The sequence below is a fragment of the Oncorhynchus nerka genome, linkage group LG23 (assembly GCF_034236695.1).
Source record: "Oncorhynchus nerka isolate Pitt River linkage group LG23, Oner_Uvic_2.0, whole genome shotgun sequence".
Lineage (NCBI taxonomy): Eukaryota > Metazoa > Chordata > Actinopteri > Salmoniformes > Salmonidae > Oncorhynchus > Oncorhynchus nerka.
The window spans coordinates 7305927-7325210 of record NC_088418.1 but is presented as its reverse complement, the minus strand read 5'-3'; the positions used below and the strand labels follow the sequence as shown (position 1 = coordinate 7325210).

At 46.3% G+C, this 19284-nt stretch overlaps 1 protein-coding gene across 1 annotated transcript in view; it reads left to right on the top strand.

Annotated features, from left to right (window-relative positions):
- LOC115126344 (putative pre-mRNA-splicing factor ATP-dependent RNA helicase DHX32) overlaps positions 1-11320 on the top strand; it is a 32141-nt gene extending 20821 nt beyond the window's left edge. Inside the window, exons 9-13 of the mRNA XM_065007813.1 lie at positions 2-193; positions 6323-6463; positions 8866-9056; positions 10299-10489; positions 10930-11320. Of these exons, the coding sequence (XP_064863885.1) occupies positions 2-193; positions 6323-6463; positions 8866-9056; positions 10299-10489; positions 10930-11122 (908 nt within the window). The 3' untranslated portion in view covers positions 11123-11320. The remainder of the gene's footprint in view (position 1; positions 194-6322; positions 6464-8865; positions 9057-10298; positions 10490-10929) is intronic.
- Positions 11321-19284: the final 7964 nt, after the last annotated feature.

Here is a 19284-nt window from a genome sequence, read left to right as displayed (position 1 = left end):
GATCCAGAGGGTCTGATGCAGTCACTAGAGGAGCTGGATTACCTCGCGGCATTGGACGATGATGGGAACCTATCAGAGATCGGGATCATAATCTCTGAGTTGCCATTGGACGCTCAGATGGCCAAGGCTCTGCTGGCGTCCTTTGAGTTTGATTGTGTGAACGAGGTGGTGACCATCGCAGCTATGCTATCAGGTATGTAGTTTACACTCCTACAACCTTTGGCCCATTTTATTTTATTTGATTCACTCAGGGTGGGTTGCACCAACATGGATGAACTCTTAAACTGGGTTTAATCAAGGTTTATCTAGTAATGTTTTTGATTCTATTTGATTCTATTTGATTCACTCAGGGTGGATTGCACCAATATGGATTAATTAACTCTTAAACTGGGTTTAATCAAGGTTTATCTAGTAATGTTTTTGATTCTATTTGATTCATTTGATTCACTCAGGGTGGGTTGCACCAACATGAATGAACTCTTAAACTGGGTTTAATCAAGGTTTATCTAGAAATGTTTTTGCACTGAACCTTAAACCTCGTTTTCAATAATCAATCTAATCCTTCTTCTACACTAAATTCAATTTACAACTCAAACCAAGATCAAATGTAATCTTGTTGCTCCATTGTTTTAAAAAACAATTTAAATTCAGTTTTGGGATTAAATCTAAACTGACACTGTTTAAATGCATAAAATATCAGTGTGTGTCTAAGTCATTTGCATGTCCTTTATTTTCTTTGTGATTAACAATTTTATCTCCTGTGGTTTATCATGTTCGTTAAACTCAACTATCCAGCTAAATCATTTGACAGATAAGTGCAATTAATTTCATCCTTAGCCTGAAGTGAAAAGTAACTTTGCTGACTAGCGAGCAATGACCAGTGCTGGTTTGTCTCCATAGAACTACAACATATTGCTATGGTGAATCCATTAGGACACGTATCACCGATCATAATGATGTAACCTTAGATCAACTAATCCAGTCTTAAAATTAACTGTGCAACACATCCTGATGAAATTATAAACGTAGATTTACAAAATCTAGATGAGGTCTAATCTAAGATTGATTTAAACCATGTTGGTGCAACACACCCTTCTGTGTTTTGTAATGGGGTTAAACCCTCACACTTATGTTTACATCCATAACACCTTTATAACCACTACTGAAGATATTAGAATATCCATCATAAGCAGTCTTAACCATTATGGACAACTACATCGGGCATCTCTGACCTTTGAATATATAATCTGCCAGACAGTATAATCTGCCAGACAGTATAATCTGCCAGACAGTATAATCTACTATATGGACATAGTCTAGTCTCTGACCTTTGGATGTATAATCTGCCAGACAGTATGCCAGACAGTATAATCTGCCAGACAGTATAATCTGCCAGACAGTTTGAGGACAATACATTGCCACTGACACGGCCTGCAACGAAAACATGCGGTCTCTCCTTCACTGCAGCCGAGGTGAGTAAGACATTTAAACGTGTTAACCCTCGCAAGGCTGCAGGCCCAGACGGCATCCCCAGCCGCCCCTCAGAGCATGCGCAGACCAGCTGGCCGGTGTGTTTACGGACATATTCAATCAATCCCTATACCAGTCTGCTGTTCCCACATGCTTCAAGAGGGCCACCATTGTTCCTGTTCCCAAGAAAGCTAAGGTAACTGAGTTAAACGACTACCGCCCCGTAGCACTCACTTCCGTCATCATGAAGTGCTTTGAGAGACTAGTCAAGGACCATATCACCTCCACCCTACCTGACACCCTAGACCACATATGTCAGAGTCAAGGCCCGCGGGCCACATCCGGCCCGCAAGAAGGTTTTTTACGGCCCCTGGGATGATCTTGATTTATTATTAGAACCGGCCCGCAGCAAGCCGGCAGCCCGCAGATCTTTTACACGCACCAATACTACATTTCCCACAATGCAAAGGTGACGCACCGAGCAGTAGGCTGCTTCATTTCAATATTTATTGGCACAGCAGTCGTCAGCATCACAGTAAAATTAACTTTCAGATACCCATCAAAAATGGCAAAACGGAAGGTGGATACTGAGAACCGGGGTTTCAAACAAGGTGGGAGTCGGAGTATATGTTTTTGTAGCTGGAAAACCTGTGTGTCTTCTGTGTGGAGAAAGTGTGGCGGTACTGAAAGAGTATAATCTGAGACGACATTATGAAACGAAACACGCGGACAAAAACAAGAATATGGACATGGAACAAAGGCTACAAAAGGCAGAGGAATTAAAACGAGGCCTCAAATCTCGACAGGCTCTGTTCAAAAAAGCCAAATCACAAGGCCAGGCTGCTGTCAAGGCCAGTTTTATTTTGGCAGAAGAGATCGCTAAATCAGCCCGGCCATTTACGGAGGGGGATTTCATCAAAACTGCATGATTAAAGTTTGTGACTAGAAAGTTTGCCCAGAAAAAGGCAACTCTTTTTAAATGTGAGTCTGAGCAGAAACACCATTGCCGAGAAGTAGACCAGTTGTCCATCAATCTAAAAGAGCAGCTTGTGAAAAAGGGAAAAGATTTTATTGCATATTCCTTGGCTGTGGATGAGAGCACCGACATTTCTGACATTGCCCAGTTGTCAATTTTCATCCGCGGAGTGGACTCCAACCCAAGCTGTGACAGAGGAGTTTTTGGCTTTACGCCCTATGCATGGCACAACTACGGGGCATGATTTGTATGAAGAGGTGTCAAGATGTGTAAATGAGATGGAGCTGCCTTGGGAAAACTTGTGGGTTTGACAACCGACGGAGCACCTGCGATGTGGACACAGGAGCGGACTGGTGGCTAAGATACGGAAAGATGCAAGAGGAAAACGCGACAGGTGAGCTGACAGCTTATCATTGTATCATACACCAGGAAGCGTTGCCAGCGGTAAAGCCTTGAAAATGGAGCATGTAATGAGCATCATGCGCACAGTTAACTTTATCAGAGCCAAAGGTTTGAATCACCGCCAGTTCAAGGCATTTCTGACGGAGTTAGAAACGGAGCATGGTGATTTGCCTTATCACACAGAGGTGCGATGGCTAAGCCAGGGAAAGGTTTTCAAAGATGTTTAACCGTGAGGAGATTTGTCTGTTCTTGGACAGCAAAGGGAAAGACACAACACAACTCCGAGACGAAATGTTTCTGTGTGAAATGGCTTTTCTGTGTGACATTACGAGTCATCTGAATGCAATAAACTTGCAGCTGCAGGGTCGGGATCGTGTCATCTCTGATATGTACAGTACAGTAAAGGCATTTAAAACCAAACTGACTCTGTGGAGACGCAGATGCGGGAAGAAAATTTGAGCCACTTTCCCAGCTGCCAGACCATGAAAGAGAAGCTCTCAGTCGTTCCCGAGCACACAGTTGGCTGATAAAATAGGTATGCTTGCCGCTGACCGATTTGCTGACTTTGAAGCACAAAAAGCAGGTTGAACTGCTCGGTAACCCATTTGCTGTTGACGTGGAAAGCTCACCACCAAACCTCAAATGGAGTTGATTGACCTCAATGCAATGATGCACTGAGGGCAAAATATGACCTTCGGAATTTATCGCACAATGCCCCAGCTGCGCATCCAGGCTGCTCAAACAGTCTATGTTTGGCAGCACATGCCTGTGTGAACAAAGTTTTCTTTAGTGGATGAACCTGAACAAAACATCACACAGAAGTCGACTTACTGCTGAACACTCCACTCAATTCTGAGGATTTCTTCAGCTCAGAGCCTTCCGAACATTGATGAACTTGTGGAAAAGATGGGACACCACCAAGTATCACCTCAACTCAAACAAGTGAACATTACTGTGCAATCACATATTTAGAGTTTTTACTCAGTTCAAGTTTAAAAGTTAAAATTTAATATTTGTTTTCACTGCATGTTACTTCTCCTTAAACAAAGTGTTGTTTTTGATTAATAGATTTTTGCACTTTATTTTTTGTATTTCAATCCAATTATATTTTAAAAATATTTCAGTTGAGTGGATGATAGAAAATTGCTATTATTGTTTTTCTTTGAAGTAAATTTAGCCCACTTTTTGCTAAAATAGAAAATATAGTCTACTGATGGTGCCTTGAATACCGGTTTCTTTCATTTAATGTTCATGTTATGGGGATATTTATATAAAGGAAATTTGTCTTTGTGTCTGTTGAAAATTAAAGATTACTGACAGAGCCATAAGAAAATATTGCTTTATTTATCTGATCATATTGTAATATATTTGTTAGGTTTTCAGTAGGTTCAATTAGGTTCACTAGACTATATGCGTCATTTAAAATTTTTCAATGAACATTCGAACAGTCCGGCCCTCGTCTTGTAGCTGATTTTTTTATTTGGCCCTCCGTCCATTTGACTTTGACACCCCTGCCCTAGACCCACTCCAATTTGCTTACCGCCCAAATAGGTCCACAGACGATGCAATCTCAACCACACTCACACTGCCCTAACCCACCTGGACAAGAGGAATACCTGTGAGAATGCTGTTCATCGACTACAGCTCGGCATTCAACACCATAGTACCCTCCAAGCTCGTCATCAAGCTCGAGACCCTGGGTCTCACCCCGCCTGTGCAACTGGGTTCTGGACTTCCTGACGGGCCGCCCCAGGTGGTGAGGGTAGGCAACAACATCTCCTCCCGCTGATCCTCAACACGGGGCCCCACAAGGGTGGGTTCTGAGCCCTCTCCTGTACTCCCTGTTCACCCACGACTGCGTGGCCATGCACGCTCCAACTCAATCATCAAGTTTATGGACGACACAACAGTGGTAGGCTTGATTACCAACAACGACGAGACGGCCTACAGGGAGGAGGTGAGGGCCCTCGGAGTGTGGTGTCAGGAAAATAACCTCACACTCAACGTCAACAAAACTAAGGAGATGATTGTGGACTTCAGGAAACAGCAGAGGGAACACCCCTATCCACATCGATGGATCAGTAGTGGAGAGGGTAGCAAGTTTTAAGTTCCTCGGCATACACATCACAGACAAACTGAATTGGTCCACTCACACTGACAGCGTCGTGAAGAAGGCGCAGCAGCGCCTCTTCAACCTCAGGAGGCTGAAGAAATTCGGCTTGTCACCAAAAGCACTCACAAACTTCTACAGATGCACAATCGAGAGCATCCTGGCGGGCTGTATCACCGCCTGGTACGGCAACTGCTCCGCCCTCAACCGTAAGGCTCTCCAGAGGGTAGTGAGGTCTGCACAACGCATCACCGGGGGCAAACTACCTGCCCTCCAGGACACCTACACCACCCGATGTTACAGGAAGGCCATAAAGATCATCAAGGACATCAACCACCCGAACCACTGCCTGTTCACCCCGCTATCATCCAGAAGGCGAGGTCAGTACAGGTGCATCAAAGCTGGGACCGAGAGACTGAAAAACAGCTTCTATCTCAAGGCCATCAGACTGTTAAACAGCCACCACTAACATTGAGTGGCTGCTGCCAACACACTGTCATTGACACTGACCCAACTCCAGCCACTTTAATAATGGGAAATGATGTAAATATATCACTAGCCACTTTAAACAATGCTACCTTATATAATGTTACTTACCCTACATTATTCATCTCATATGCATATGTATATACTGTACTCTAGATCATCGACTGCATTCTTATGTCACTAGCCACTTTAACTATGCCACTTTGTTTACTTTGTCTACATACTCATCTCATATGTATATACTGTACTCGATACCATCTACTGTATGCTGCTCTGTACCATCACTCATTCATATATCCTTATGTACATATTCCTTATCCCCTTACACTGTGTATAAGACAGTAGTTTTGGAATTGTTAGTTAGATTACTTGTTGGTTATCACTGCATTGTCGGAACTAGAAGCACAAGCATTTCGCTACACTCGCATTAACATCTGCTAACCATGTGTATGTGACAAATAAAATTTGATTTGATTTGACATAGTCTCGTCTCTGAGCATTTGCAGTTGAAGCCTAGGCGGCTGCTATTTCTCCCACTCAGACAATGATCCTCAAGGTACTATACGGGGAGAGTAGCTTGGTCAAACAATGCTAACCCTGTTGATATGTCTGTTTTAGCTCCAATGCTAACCTCCCTATTGATTCTCTGTCTTTCTGCGTTAGCGTCAATGCTAACCTCTAATGATTCTCTGTCTCCATTAGCGCCAGTGCTAACCACCCTATTGATTCTGTCTGTTTTGCGTTAGCACCAATGCTAACCACCCTATTGATTATGTCTGTTTTGCGTTAGCACCAATGCTAACCACCCTATTGATTCTGTCTGTCTGTGTTAGCACCAATGCTAACCACCTTATTGATTCTGTCTGTTTTGCGTTTAGCGCCAAGCTGCTTCCTGGAGCCACCTGTTGGCAGGACCCAAGAGGTACAACAGTGTCACAGAAAGTTCCGGCACCCTGAGGGAGACCACTTCACCCTCATCAACATCTACAACGCCTTCAAGTACAGCCAGAGAGAGACATGTGAGTTAGTTACTTCAAATGCAGCCAGAGAGAGAGACATGTGAGTTAGTTACTTCAAATGCAGCCAGAGAGAGAGACATGTGAGTTAGTTACTTCAAATGCAGCCAGAGAGAGAGACATGTGAGTTAGTTACTTCAAATGCAGCCAGAGAGAGACATGTGAGTTAGTTACTTCAAATGCAGCCAGAGAGAGAGACATGTGAGTTAGTTACTTCAAATGCAGCCAGAGAGAGAGACATGTGAGTTAGTTACTTCAAATGCAGCCAGAGAGAGACATGTGAGTTAGTTACTTCAAATGCAGCCAGAGAGAGACATGTGAGTTAGTTACTTCAAATACAGCCAGAGAGAGAGACAGCCAGCCAGAGAGAGACATGTGAGTTAGTTACTTCAAATGCAGCCAGAGAGAGACATGTGAGTTAGTTACTTCAAATGCAGCCAGAGAGAGACATGTGAGTTAGTTACTTCAAATGCAGCCAGAGAGAGAGACATGTGAGTTAGTTACTTCAAATGCAGCCAGAGAGAGAGACATGTGAGTTAGTTACTTCAAATACAGCCAGAGAGAGAGACATGTGAGTTAGTTACTTCAAATACAGCCAGAGAGAGAGACATGTGAGTTAGTTACTTCAAATGCAGCCAGAAAGAGACATGTGAGTTAGTTACTTCAAATGCAGCCAGAGAGACAGTCAGTCTCATCCATTGAGCTCAAAAAAGCATCACATTGTGAAATACTTCACTATACAGTGCCTTCGGTAAGGATTCAGACCCCTTGACTTTTTCCACGTTTTGTTAGGTTACAACCTTATTCTAAAATGGATTAAATAGTCCACCCCCCCCTCCTCAATCTACACACAACAACCCATAATAACAAATTGAAAACTGGTTAAAAAAAATAAAAAACAGAAATGCCTTATTTACATAAGTATTCAGACCCTTTGCTGTGAGACTCGAAATTGAGCTCAGGTGCATCCTGTTTCCATTGATCATCCTTAAGATGTTTCTACAAATTGATTGGAGTCCACCTGTGGAAAATTAAATTGATTGGAAATTATTTAGAAAGGCACACACCTGTGTACATACAAGGTTCCACAGTTGACAGTGAATGCCAGAGCAAAAACCAAGCCATGAGGTTGAAGGAATTGTCCGTAGAGCTCCGAGACAGGATTGGGTCGAGGCACAGATCTGGGGAAGGGTAACAAAACACTTCTGCAGCATTGAAGGTCCCCAAGAACACAGTGGCCTCCATCATTCTGCAGCATTGAAGGTCCCCAAGAACACAGTGGCCTCCATCATTCTTAAATGGAAGAAGTTTAGAACCACCAAGACTCTTCCTAGAGCTGGCCATCCTGCCAAACTGAGCAATTGGGGGAGAAGGGCCTTGGTCAGGGAGGTGACCAAGAACCGGTGGTCACTCTGACCGAGCTCTAGAGCTCCCCTGTGGAGATGGGAGAACATTCCAGAAAGACAACCATCTCTGTAGCACTCCATCAATCAGGCCTTTATGGTAGAGTGGCCAGACAGAAACCACTCCTCAGTAAAAGGCACATGACAGCCCGCTTGGAGTTTTCCAAAAGGCACCTAAAGACTCTCAGACCATGAGAAGCAAGACTCTGGTCTGATGAAACCAAGATTGAACTCTTTGCCCTGAATGCCAAGCATCACGTCTGGAGGAAACCTGGCACCAACCCTACGGTGAAGCATGGAGGTGGCAGCATCATGCTGTGGGGATGTTTTTCAGCAGCAGGGACTGGGAGACTAGTCAGGATCGAGGCAAAGATGAACGGAGCAAAGTACAGAGAGATCCTCGATGAAAACCTGCTCCAGAGCACTCAGGACCTCAGACTGGGGTGAAGGTTCACCTTCCAACAAGACAACAACCCTAAGTACACAGCCAACACAATGCAGGAGTGGTTTCGGGACAAGTCTCTGAATGTCCTTGAGTGGCCCAGCAAGAGCCTGGACTTGAGCTATGCAGCAACGCTCCCCATCCAACCTGATAGAGCTTGAGAGGATCTGCAGAGAAGAACGGTAGAAACTCCCCAAATACAGGTGTGCCAAGCTTGTAGCATCATACCCAAGAAGACTCGAGGCTGTAATCACTGCCAAAGTCGCTTCAACAAAGTGCTGAGTAAAAGGCCTGAATATTTATATCAATGTTATATTTCAGTTTGTTTTCTAAAAACCTGTTTTTGCCTTGTCATTATGGGGGTATTGTGTGTAGATTGATGAGGTAAAAAAACGATTTAAATCTATTTTATAATAAGGCTGTAAAGTAACAAAATGTGGAAAAAGTCAAGGGGTCTGAATACTTTCCGAATGCTCTGTTTGCAATTGAATTCTGTTCTACGTGATTCTATTCTCTTCTCCTCACTTGTAGCTGAATGTTTCTTTCTGTTATTCCCTCAGACTTCAGCGTAGAGAAGTGGTGTCAGGACTACCATCTGAACCACCGCGCCCTTCAGACGGCAGACGCCATCAGGTCAGAGTTGACTGACATCCTGAAGAGAATAGAGCTGCCCATCTCCGAGACGTCCTTCGGAACCAAGACCAACACACTCAACATCAAGAGAGCTCTGCTGGCAGGGTTCTTCATGCAGGTCGGTGGACAATGGAGAACCGTAGTGCTGGTGTAGAGGACGTCCCACTGCTCGTTTAAGCGTGTTCCGTTTCCTCCCGGTTCCACTCCATACCGAGTTTCCAACCCGAGGTTAGCAAAACCAAGGTTCAATTCCCGAAGGGATCGCATACGTGACCGCCCTCCTGAAGCGTGTCACGCCCCTGAAAGCTAGCTATTCGGCTGCACAAGTGGCAGATCCCAATCTACTACATTAGCAACACCAAGGTTCAATTCCCGACCGGATCACATGCACATTAAACATCTGAATGAACTCACCGTCCTGTATGGAAGTCGGTGTCCTGTATGGAAGTCGGTGTCCTGTATGGAAGTCGGTGTCCTGTGTGGAAGTCGGTGTCCTGTGTGGAAGTCGGTGTCCTGTATGGAAGTCAGTGTCCTGTATGGAAGTCAGTGTCCTGTATGGAAGTCAGTGTCCTGTATGGAAGACAGTGTTCTGTATGGAAGTCGGTGTCCTGTATGGAAGTCGGTGTCCTGTATGGAAGTCAGTGTCCTGGGTCCTGTATGGAAGTCAGTGTCCTGTATGGAAGTCAGTGTCCTGTATGGAAGTCGGTGTCCTGTATGGAAGTCGGTGTCCTGTATGGAAGTCAGTGTCCTGTGTGGAAGTCTGTGTCCTGTGTGGAAGTCAGTGTCCTGTGTGAAAGTCGGTGTCCTGTATGGAAGTCAGTGTCCTGTGTGGAAGTCGGTGTCCTGTATGGAAGTCAGTGTCCTGTATGGAAGTCAGTGTCCTGTATGGAAGACAGTGTTCTGTATGGAAGTCGGTGTCCTGTATGGAAGTCAGTGTGTCCTGTATGGAAGTCAGTGTCCTGGGTCCTGTATGGAAGTCCTGTATGGAAGTCAGTCAGTGTGTCCTGTATGGAAGTCAGTGTCCTGTATGGAAGTCAGTGTCCTGGGTATGGAAGTCAGTGTCCTGGGTATGGAAGTCAGTGTCCTGTATGGAAGTCAGTGTCCTGTATGGAAGTCAGTGTCCTGTATGGAAGTCAGTGTCCTGTATGGAAGTCAGTGTCCTGTATGGAAGTCAGTGTCCTGTATGGAAGTCAGTGTCCTGTATGGAAGTCAGTGTCCTGGGTCCTGTATGGAAGTCAGTGTCCTGGGTCCTGTATGGAAGTCAGTGTCCTGGGTCCTGTATGGAAGACAGTGTCCTGTCACTTTCCATTAAGTAATTTGTTTAATGACAAATATGAAGTTCCTTTATCCCTGTTGTCAGATTGCCCGTGATGTGGATGGCTCAGGAAACTACTTCATGTTGACCAACAGACACATGGCTCAGGTCCACCCTGCCTCCAGCTATGGGGCCAAGGCACATCAATTGGGTTTTCCAGAGTGGGTGCTGTTCCATGAGTATACTCTCTCGGGAAACCACGGTATCCGGACAGTCTCTGAAATCTCCCCTGCAGTGTAAGTCAATGGGCCAAACTAAGGCTCTTTCTCAATGCATTTCTCCTCATGTCCATTCTTGTCTTCTTTTTCAAAATGCATTGGATGAGGTCAGAGGCCCCTTCCTCTAACCTTCTCATCCAGTGACCCCGAGACCCCTCCCCTCTAACCTTCTCATCCAATGACCCCGAGGCCCCTCCCCTCTAACCTTCTCATCCAATGACCCCGAGGCCCCTCCCCTCTAACCTTCTCATCCAATGGTTCAGTCAGACGGCCCCTCCAGTATTTCTATAATATCAGTGTCGTCTTCTCTCTGTAGGTTCTTCCAGACGGCCCCTCCCCTCCAATGACCTCCGAGGCCCCTCCCCTCCAATGACCCCCGAGGCCCCTCCCCTCTAACCAATAGTTCATCCAGACGGCCCCTCCAGTATTTCTGTAATATCAGTGTCTTCTCTCTGTAGGTTCATCCAGACGGCTCCTCAGTATTTCTATTACAACCTGCCTCCTAGTGAGAGTAAAGACCTACTACAGCACATTCTGGACCGGGACGGATCTGGACGTCAAGACAAGCAACAGACCCTGACAATCAACAGCAAAGCGGATAAGGACTGCAGTACCGTGGCTCAGTCTTATGACAGATGTGTGCTACAGTGACCTCTGGTGGAGAGCTTCAGCACTGCACCAACTTTTACTGAAAAGACAATCATCGTTGATGAGAACAGCGCTCCTCGGAGAACACCCAGACTTTTCACAATGTTGTTGTAGCCCCGAACTATGTCACCTGATTGACTCAGTGATTAGATGAATCAGGTGTGAGCTGTGGAATAGTTCACATATGGAACAGCTGGGGGGGGGGGGATCCCCCGAGGAAAGTTTTGAAAAACCCCTGGGTTAGATCAACTTCCAAATGACTGACTTGCCGTACACTATTGTTCATATCTTTAATTCAGTCAGGTGGTAACTGCCTTGGTAATTTGATATTACAGGAAATAATTAGCCTATATTCTAATAAGAGTATCACCCCAATAAATGAATCCAGATCACCAAATCAAGTTTGAACGTCTGATATTCCTTCACAGAAAAATACACCATTTGCTCGATAACCCTAATATTGTGTAAGAAATTGTTTGTACTGAAATGTTAAAACAATCACTATGTTTTTTACATGAATCTGTAAATACAGTGCTTTGAACTACGACCGAAGGTCTGAAATTATTTATTTTGTCAAAAGATACATTTAAAAAATAAAAATAAAACCGCTGGGCTGAAGGGAACCGTTACAAAATGACATTATTCTCCGCTTAACAAAAAGCTTTCCAGTCCTTTCGATGTTTTGTATCGAATTTTACAAAAAGAATGATCCAGAGGGGCTTGTTTTAAAGACATCAGTCCTGTTTCGTTCACCAGAGTTTTTTTTTTACTCTGTACGGTTTTGGTCACACGGTCAGGTATTCTTTGAGCTTGTCCATGACGGCTGACATCCTGTCTGCCGGGATGAGCATCACGGTACGCTGCGGCTTCATGGGGACGTCGTCGAAGGACCACCGCCCGCTCAGGACGCTGTCCGTCTCCTCCTGCACCGAGTAGTGGAACTTCATGGTGGCTTGCTGTAGTGGGGACATGGACAAATGGTCAAGACAGTGAAATATACTGTATATAGCCTCTCTACTGGGCATATAGCCTCTCTACTGGGCATATAGCCTCTCTACTGGGCATATAGCCTCTCTACTGGGCATATAGCCTCTCTACTGTATATAGCCTCACTACTGTATATAGCCTCACTACTGTATATAGCCTCTACTGTATATAGCCTCCCTACTGTATATAGCCTCCCTACTGTATATAGCTTCTCTACTGTATATAGCCTCTCTACTGTATATAGCTTCTCTACTGGATATAGCTCTCTACTGTATATAACCTCTCTACTGTATATAACCCTCTACTGTATATAACTTCTCTACTGTATATAGCTTCTCTACTGGATATAGCTTCTCTACTGTATATAGCCTCTCTACTGTATATAGCCTCTCTACTGTATATAGCCTCTCTACTGTATATAACCTCTCTACTGGATATAGCCTCTCTACTGTATATAGCCTCTCTACTGTATATAGCTTCTCTACTGTATATAGCCTCTCTACTGGATATAGCTCTCTACTGGGGGGGGGCAGGTAGCTTCTAGTGGTTACTGGATTGGTTAGAGGGGGGCAGGTAGCCTAGTGGTTAGAGGGGGCAGGTAGCTAGTGGTTAGCCTCTACTGGGGGGGCAGGTAGCCTAGTGGTTAGAGGGGGAGGCAGGTAGCCTAGTGGTTAGAGGGGGGCAGGTAGCCTATTGGTTAGAGGGGGACAGGTAGTCTAGTGGGGTTAGGGGGGCAGGTAGTCTAGTGGTTAGAGGGGTGGGGCAGGTAGCCTAGTGGTTAGAGGGGGAGGCAGGTAGCCTAGTGGTTAGAGGGGGAGGCAGGTAGCTAGTGGTTAGGGGGGGGCAGGTAGCCTAGTGGTTAGAGGGGGGACAGGTAGCCTAGTGGTTAGAGGGGGGGCAGGTAGCCTAGTGGTTAGAGGGGGGCAGGTAGCCTAGTGGTTAGAGAGGGGGGGCAGGTAGCCTAGTGGTTAGAGGGGGGCAGGTAGTCTAGTGGTTAGGGGGGAGGCAGGTAGCCTAGTGGTTAGAGGGGGAGGCAGGTAGCCTAGTGGTTAGAGGGGGAGGCAGGTAGCCTAGTGGTTAGAGGGGGAGGCAGGTAGCCTAGTGGTTAGAGGGGGGAGGCAGGTAGTCTAGTGGTTAGAGGGGAGGCAGGTAGTCTAGTGGTTAGAGGGGAGGCAGGTAGTCTAGTGGTTAGGGGGAGGCAGGTAGCCTAGTGGTTAGAGGGGGGCAGGTAGTCTAGTGGTTAGAGGGGGGGCAGGTAGTCTAGTGGTTAGAGGGGGGGGGCAGGTAGTCTAGTGGTTAGAGGGGAGGCAGGTAGCCTAGTGGTTAGAGGGGGGGCAGGTAGCCTGGTGGGAGGGGGGACAGGTAGTCTAGTGGTTAGGGGGGGCAGGTAGTCTAGTGGTTAGAGGGGGGCAGGTAGTCTAGTGGTTAGAGGGGGAGGCAGGTAGTCTAGTGGTTAGAGGGGGGGCAGGTAGTCTAGTGGTTAGAGGGGGGCAGGTAGTCTAGTGGTTAGAGGGAGGCAGGTAGTCTAGTGGTTAGAGGGGGGACAGGTAGCCTAGTGGTTAGAGGGGGCAGGTAGTCTAGTGGTTAGAGGGGGGGGGCAGGTAGTCTAGTGGTTAGAGGGGGGACAGGTAGCCTAGTGGTTAGAGGGGGGGCAGGTAGTCTAGTGGTTAGAGGGGGGAGGCAGGTAGTCTAGTGGTTAGAGGGGGGGCAGGTAGTCTAGTGGTTAGAGGGGGGGGCAGGTAGTCTAGTGGTTAGAGGGGGGGACTAGTAACTGAAGTGGTTGCTGGAGGGGGCAGGTAGTCTGTGGTTACTGCCCCCAGGTAGAACAGTGGTTAGAGGGGGAGGCAGTAAGCCCCACTGGTTAGAGGGGAGGCAGGTAGCCCCATGAACAAGGCAGTTAAGTCTGTGGTTAGAGGGGGAGGCAGGTAGTAAATAGTGGTTAGATCTTAACTGACTTGCCTGGTTAAATAAATAAAAGTTTTTAAAAAAAAGTTAAACCTCAGGTAGAACTCCTGGTTGCGTTGGGAAGGTGTCTAGTGGTTCGGGGAGGCTAGCCTCGTGGCAGCGACCGGGGGGAGGTAGCCTTAGTGGTTACTGAGGGGGAGGCAGGTAATGACACTTCCCAGTGGTTGTTGCTGGGGGCTTCTGCCAACTCCTTAGAGGGGGAACAGGTAGCCAGTGGTTGATGGTGTTTATGTGGTTAATAGTAGGCAGGTATTTCCATCTTCAGGTTTTCATAGATGGTTACAGGGGGCAGGTAGTCTAGTGGTTAGAGGGACAGGTAACAAGCCAACAACAACGACAACAACAAATAGTCAATGATTTTTGGCGTTTGTTTATGGTGTAAAGTGACCCATATCTGGAGAGGGGGAGCAGTTAGCACAGTGGTTGCAGGTCCATATTAAGAATGGTTCACCTACAGTGGCATACCCATAATGCATAGCAGGTGATTGACAGTGAACACAGTGGTTAGAGGGGAGGACAGATAGTCAGTAATCTGGGCAGGTGTCTAGTGGTTGACAGGTAGTCAGTGGTTAGAGGGGCAGGTGTCTTGTTGACAGTACAGTAATCTGAGGCAGGTGTCTTGTTGACAGTACAGTAATCTGAGAGCATGTCTTGTTGACAGTAGTCAGTAATCTGAGAGCGGGGACAGGTAGTCTAGTGGTTAGAGGGGGCAGGTAGTCTAGTGGTTAGAGGGGGGGGGACAGTAAGTGGTCTGAGGGGGCATGTCTAGTGGTTGAGGGGGACAGTAATCTGAGTGGTTGTTGACAGGGGGCGTGTCTTGTTGAGTACAGTAGTCTGAGAGCACGTCTTGTTGACAGTAGTCTGTAATCTGAGGGCGGGTCTTGGTACTAGTAATCTGAGAGCATGTCTTGTTGACAGGTAATCTGAGTGGTTCTTGCTGACAGTACAGTAATCTGAGGGCAGGTAGTCTTGTTGACAGTACAGTAATTGAGAGGGGTGTCTTGGTGAGCCAGTAATTAGAGGGCGTGTCTTGGTTGACAGTACAGTAATCTAGAGGGAGGCGTGTCTTGTTGACAGTACAGTAATCTGAGCAGGTGTCTTGGTTGAGGCAGGTAATGGTTGAGGCAGGTAGTCTGAGTGGTTGACAGGTACAGTAATCTAGAGGGGGAGGCGTGTCTTGTTGACAGTACAGTAATCTGAGAGCAGGTGTCTAGTGGTGAGAGGGGGGACAGGTAGTCTAGTGGTTAGACAGGGCAGGTAGTCTGAGTGGTTGACGAGGGGGGGACAGGTAGTGTAATCTGGGGGCAGGTGTCTTGTTGACAGTACAGGTAATCTGGTTAGAGGACGTCTTGTTGACAGTACTAGTGGTTAAGGGGGGGCGTAGTCTTGTGGTTACAGTAATCTGAGGCGTGTCTTGGTTGACAGTACAGTAATCTGGGGCAGGTCTTGTTGACAGTACAGTAATCTGAGGGCACGTCTTGTTGACAGTACAGTGGTTGAGAGGGTGTCTTGTTGTCAGTACAGTAATCTGAGAGCGTGTCTTGACAGTTGACAGTACAGTAATCTGAGGGCAGGTGTCTGTGACAGTAGTAATCTGAGAGCGTGTCTTGTTGACAGGTACAGTAATCTAGAGCAGGTGTCTTGTTGACAGTACAGTAATCTGAGAGCGTGCCTTGTTGACAGTACAGTAATCTGGAGAGGGGGCGTGTCTTGTTGACAGTACAGTAATCTGAGAGCGTGTCTTGTTGACAGTACAGTAATTAGAGGCGTGTCTTGTTGACAGGTAAGTGGTCTAGAGCGTGTCTTGCTGACAGTACAGTAATTGAGAGCGTGTCTTGGTGACTAGTAATCTGAGGGCAGGTGTCTTGGTTGACAGGTAGTCTAGTAATCTAGCTGAGGGAGAGGCGTGTAGCCTTGTTGACAGTACAGTAATCTGAGGGGGCAGGTAGTCTAGTGGTTGACAGTACTAGTAATCTAGAGGGGGGACAGGTGTCTTGTTGACAGTACAGTAATCTGAGAGCACGTTTGTTGACAGTACTAGTAATCTGAGAGCGTGTCTTGCTGACAGGTAATCTGAGAGCACGTGTCTTGCTGACAGTACTAGTAATCTGAGAGCAGGTAGTCTTGTTGACAGGTAGCCTAGTAATCTGAGAGCAGGTGTCTTGTTGACAGTACAGTAATCTGAGAGCAGGTAGCCTAGTGTTGACAGTACAGTAATCTGAGAGCAGGTGTCTTGTGGTTAGTAATCTGAGAGCGTAGTCTTGTGGTACAGTAATCTGAGAGGTAGTCTTGTTGAGGGGGGCAGGTACAGTAATCTGGGGGATCTGAGAGTAGTCTTGTTGACAGTACAGTAATCTGAAAGCGTTGCTTGCTGACAAGGTAAAATCTGAGAGTCGTGTCTTGCCCCTGACAGTACAGTAATCTGAGAGCGTGTCTTGCTGACATGTACAGTAATCTAAGCCGTCTTGTTGACAGTACAGTAATCTGCCCCCATGAACAAGTCTTGTTGACAGTACAGTAATCTGAGAGCGTGTCTTGCCCCCATGAACAGTAATCTAACCGTGTCTGTTGACAGTACAGTCTCTGAACAAGGCAGTTGACAGTACAGTAATCTGAGGCGTGTCTTGTTGACAGTACAGTAATCTGAGAGCGTGTCTTGTTGACAGTACAGTAATCTGAGAGCGTGTCTTGTTGACAGTACAGTAATCTGAGGCGTGTCTTGTTGACAGTACAGTAATCTGAGAGCGTGTCTTGCCTCGTTGACAGTAACAGTAAAAAAAAAAAAGTGTCTTGTTGACAGTACAGTAATCTGAGTCTTGCGTGTCTTGTTGACGGGCTCCTCGACAGCAGTAATCTGACCGTCTTGGAGGGACAGTACAGTAATCTGATCAGCGTGTCTTGTTGACAGTCCCAGTAATCTGTTGCTGTCTTGTTGCCAACTCCTCCCTGAAACAGTAATCTGATGCGTGTCTTGTTTTTGATAGTACAGTAATTTCCAGAGCTTCTTTTCATAGATAATAGTACAGTAATCTTTTGACGACAGCGTGTCTTGTTGACAACAACAAGTAATCTGAGAGCGTTTGTTTTGTTGACAGTACAGTAATCTGAGACGTGCTTGTTACACAGTGCAGTCCAATTAAGAATGCGTGTCTTGTTGACAGTACCCAGTAATCTGAGAGCGTGTCTTGTTGACAGTACAGTAATCTGAGTAGCATGTCTTGTTGACAGTACAGTAATCTGAGAGCGTGTCTTGTTGACAGTACAGTAATCTGAGAGCGTGTCTTGTTGACAGTACAGTAATCTGAGAGCGTGTCTTGTTGACAGTACAGTAATCTGAGAGCGTGTCTTGTTGACAGTACAGTAATCTGAGAGCGTGTCTTGTTGACAGTACAGTAATCTGAGAGCGTGTCTTGTTGACAGTACAGTAATCTGAGAGCGTGTCTTGTTGACAGTACAGTAATCTGAGAGCGTGTCTTGTTGACAGTACAGTAATCTGAGAGCGTGTCTTGTTGACAGTACAGTAATCTGAGAGCGTGTCTTGTTGACAGTACAGTAATCTGAGAGCATGTCTTGTTGACAGTACAGTAATCTGAGAGCGTGTCTTGTTGACAGTACTGTAATCTGAGAGCGTGTCTTGTTGACAGTACAGTAATCTGAGAGCACGTCTTGTTGACAGTACAGTAATCTGAGAGCACGTCTTGTTGACAGTACAGTAATCTGAGAGCGTGTCTTGTTGACAGTACAGTAATCTGAGAGCATGTCTTGTTGACAGTACAGTAATCTGAGAGCATGTCTTGTTGACAGTACAGTAATCTGAGAGCACGTCTTGTTGACAGTACAGTAATCTGAGAGCATGTCTTGTTGACAGTAATCTGAGAGCGTGTCTTGTTGACAGTACAGTAATCTGAGAGCATGTCTTGTTGACAGTACAGTAATCTGAGAGCGTGTCTTGTTGACAGTACAGTAATCTAAGAGCGTGTCTTGTTGACAGTACAGTAATCTGAGAGCGTGTCTTGTTGACAGTACAGTAATCTGAGAGCACGTCTTGTTGACAGTACAGTAATCTGAGAGCATGTCTTGTTGACAGTACAGTAATCTGAGAGCATGTCTTGTTGACAGTACAGTAATCTGAGAGCGTGTCTTGCTGACAGTAATCTGAGAGCGTGTCTTGCTGACAGTACAGTAATCTGAGAGCGTGTCTTGTTGACAGTACAGTAATCTGAGAGCACGTCTTGTTGACAGTACAGTAATCTGAGAGCACGTCTTGTTGACAGTACAGTAATCTGCAACAGAACATGTTTTAACATTATGAAATGTAAATCAAAAAACTGAGTTTCTTATTGGACAACTGCAGGTAGTCCATCCCTGTTTCAGGATGTTTTCTTTGGAGTTGTGACCCTAATGAACATGACCCAGGTGGGATAACTGAAAGAGAAAGGGGAGGTAACTGGACTCTGCTGCTTAGAGGGGCAGGGTGATCTGTGGGGGTTAGACAGACTCACTGTAGCTGTTTAGAGGGGCAGGGTGATTTGTGGGGGTTAGACAGACTCACTGTAGCTGTTTGTAGAGTGGCAGGGCGATCTGTGGGGGTTAGACAGAGACTCACTGTAGCTGTTTGTGGAGGGGCAGGGTGATCTGTGGGGGTTAGGGTTAGACAGAGACTCACTGTAGCTGTTTAGAGGGGCAGGGTGATCTGTGGGGGTTAAACAGAGACTCACTGTAGCTGTTTAGAGGGGCAGGGTGATCTGTGGGGGTTAGACAGAGACTCACTGTAGCTGTTTAGAGGGGCAGGGCGATCTGTGGGGGTTAGACAGACTCACTGTAGCTGTTTGTAGAGTGGCAGGGTGATCTGTGGGGGTTAGGGTTAGACAGAGACTCACTGTAGCTGTTTGTGGAGTGGCAGGGCGATCTGTGGGGGTTAGGGTTAGACAGACTCACTGTAGCTGTTTAGAGGGGCAGGATGATCTGTGGGGGTTAGACAGACTCACTGTAGCTGTTTGTGGAGAGGCAGGGCGATCTGTGGGGGTTAGACAGAGACTCACTGTAGCTGTTTGTGGAGTGGCAGGGCGATCTGTGGGGGTTAGGGTTAGACAGACTCACTGTAGCTGTTTGTGGAGAGGCAGGGTGATCTGTGGGGGTTAGGGTTAGACAGACTCACTGTAGCTGTTTGTGAAGGGGCAGGGCGATCTGTGGGGGTTAGACAGAGACTCACT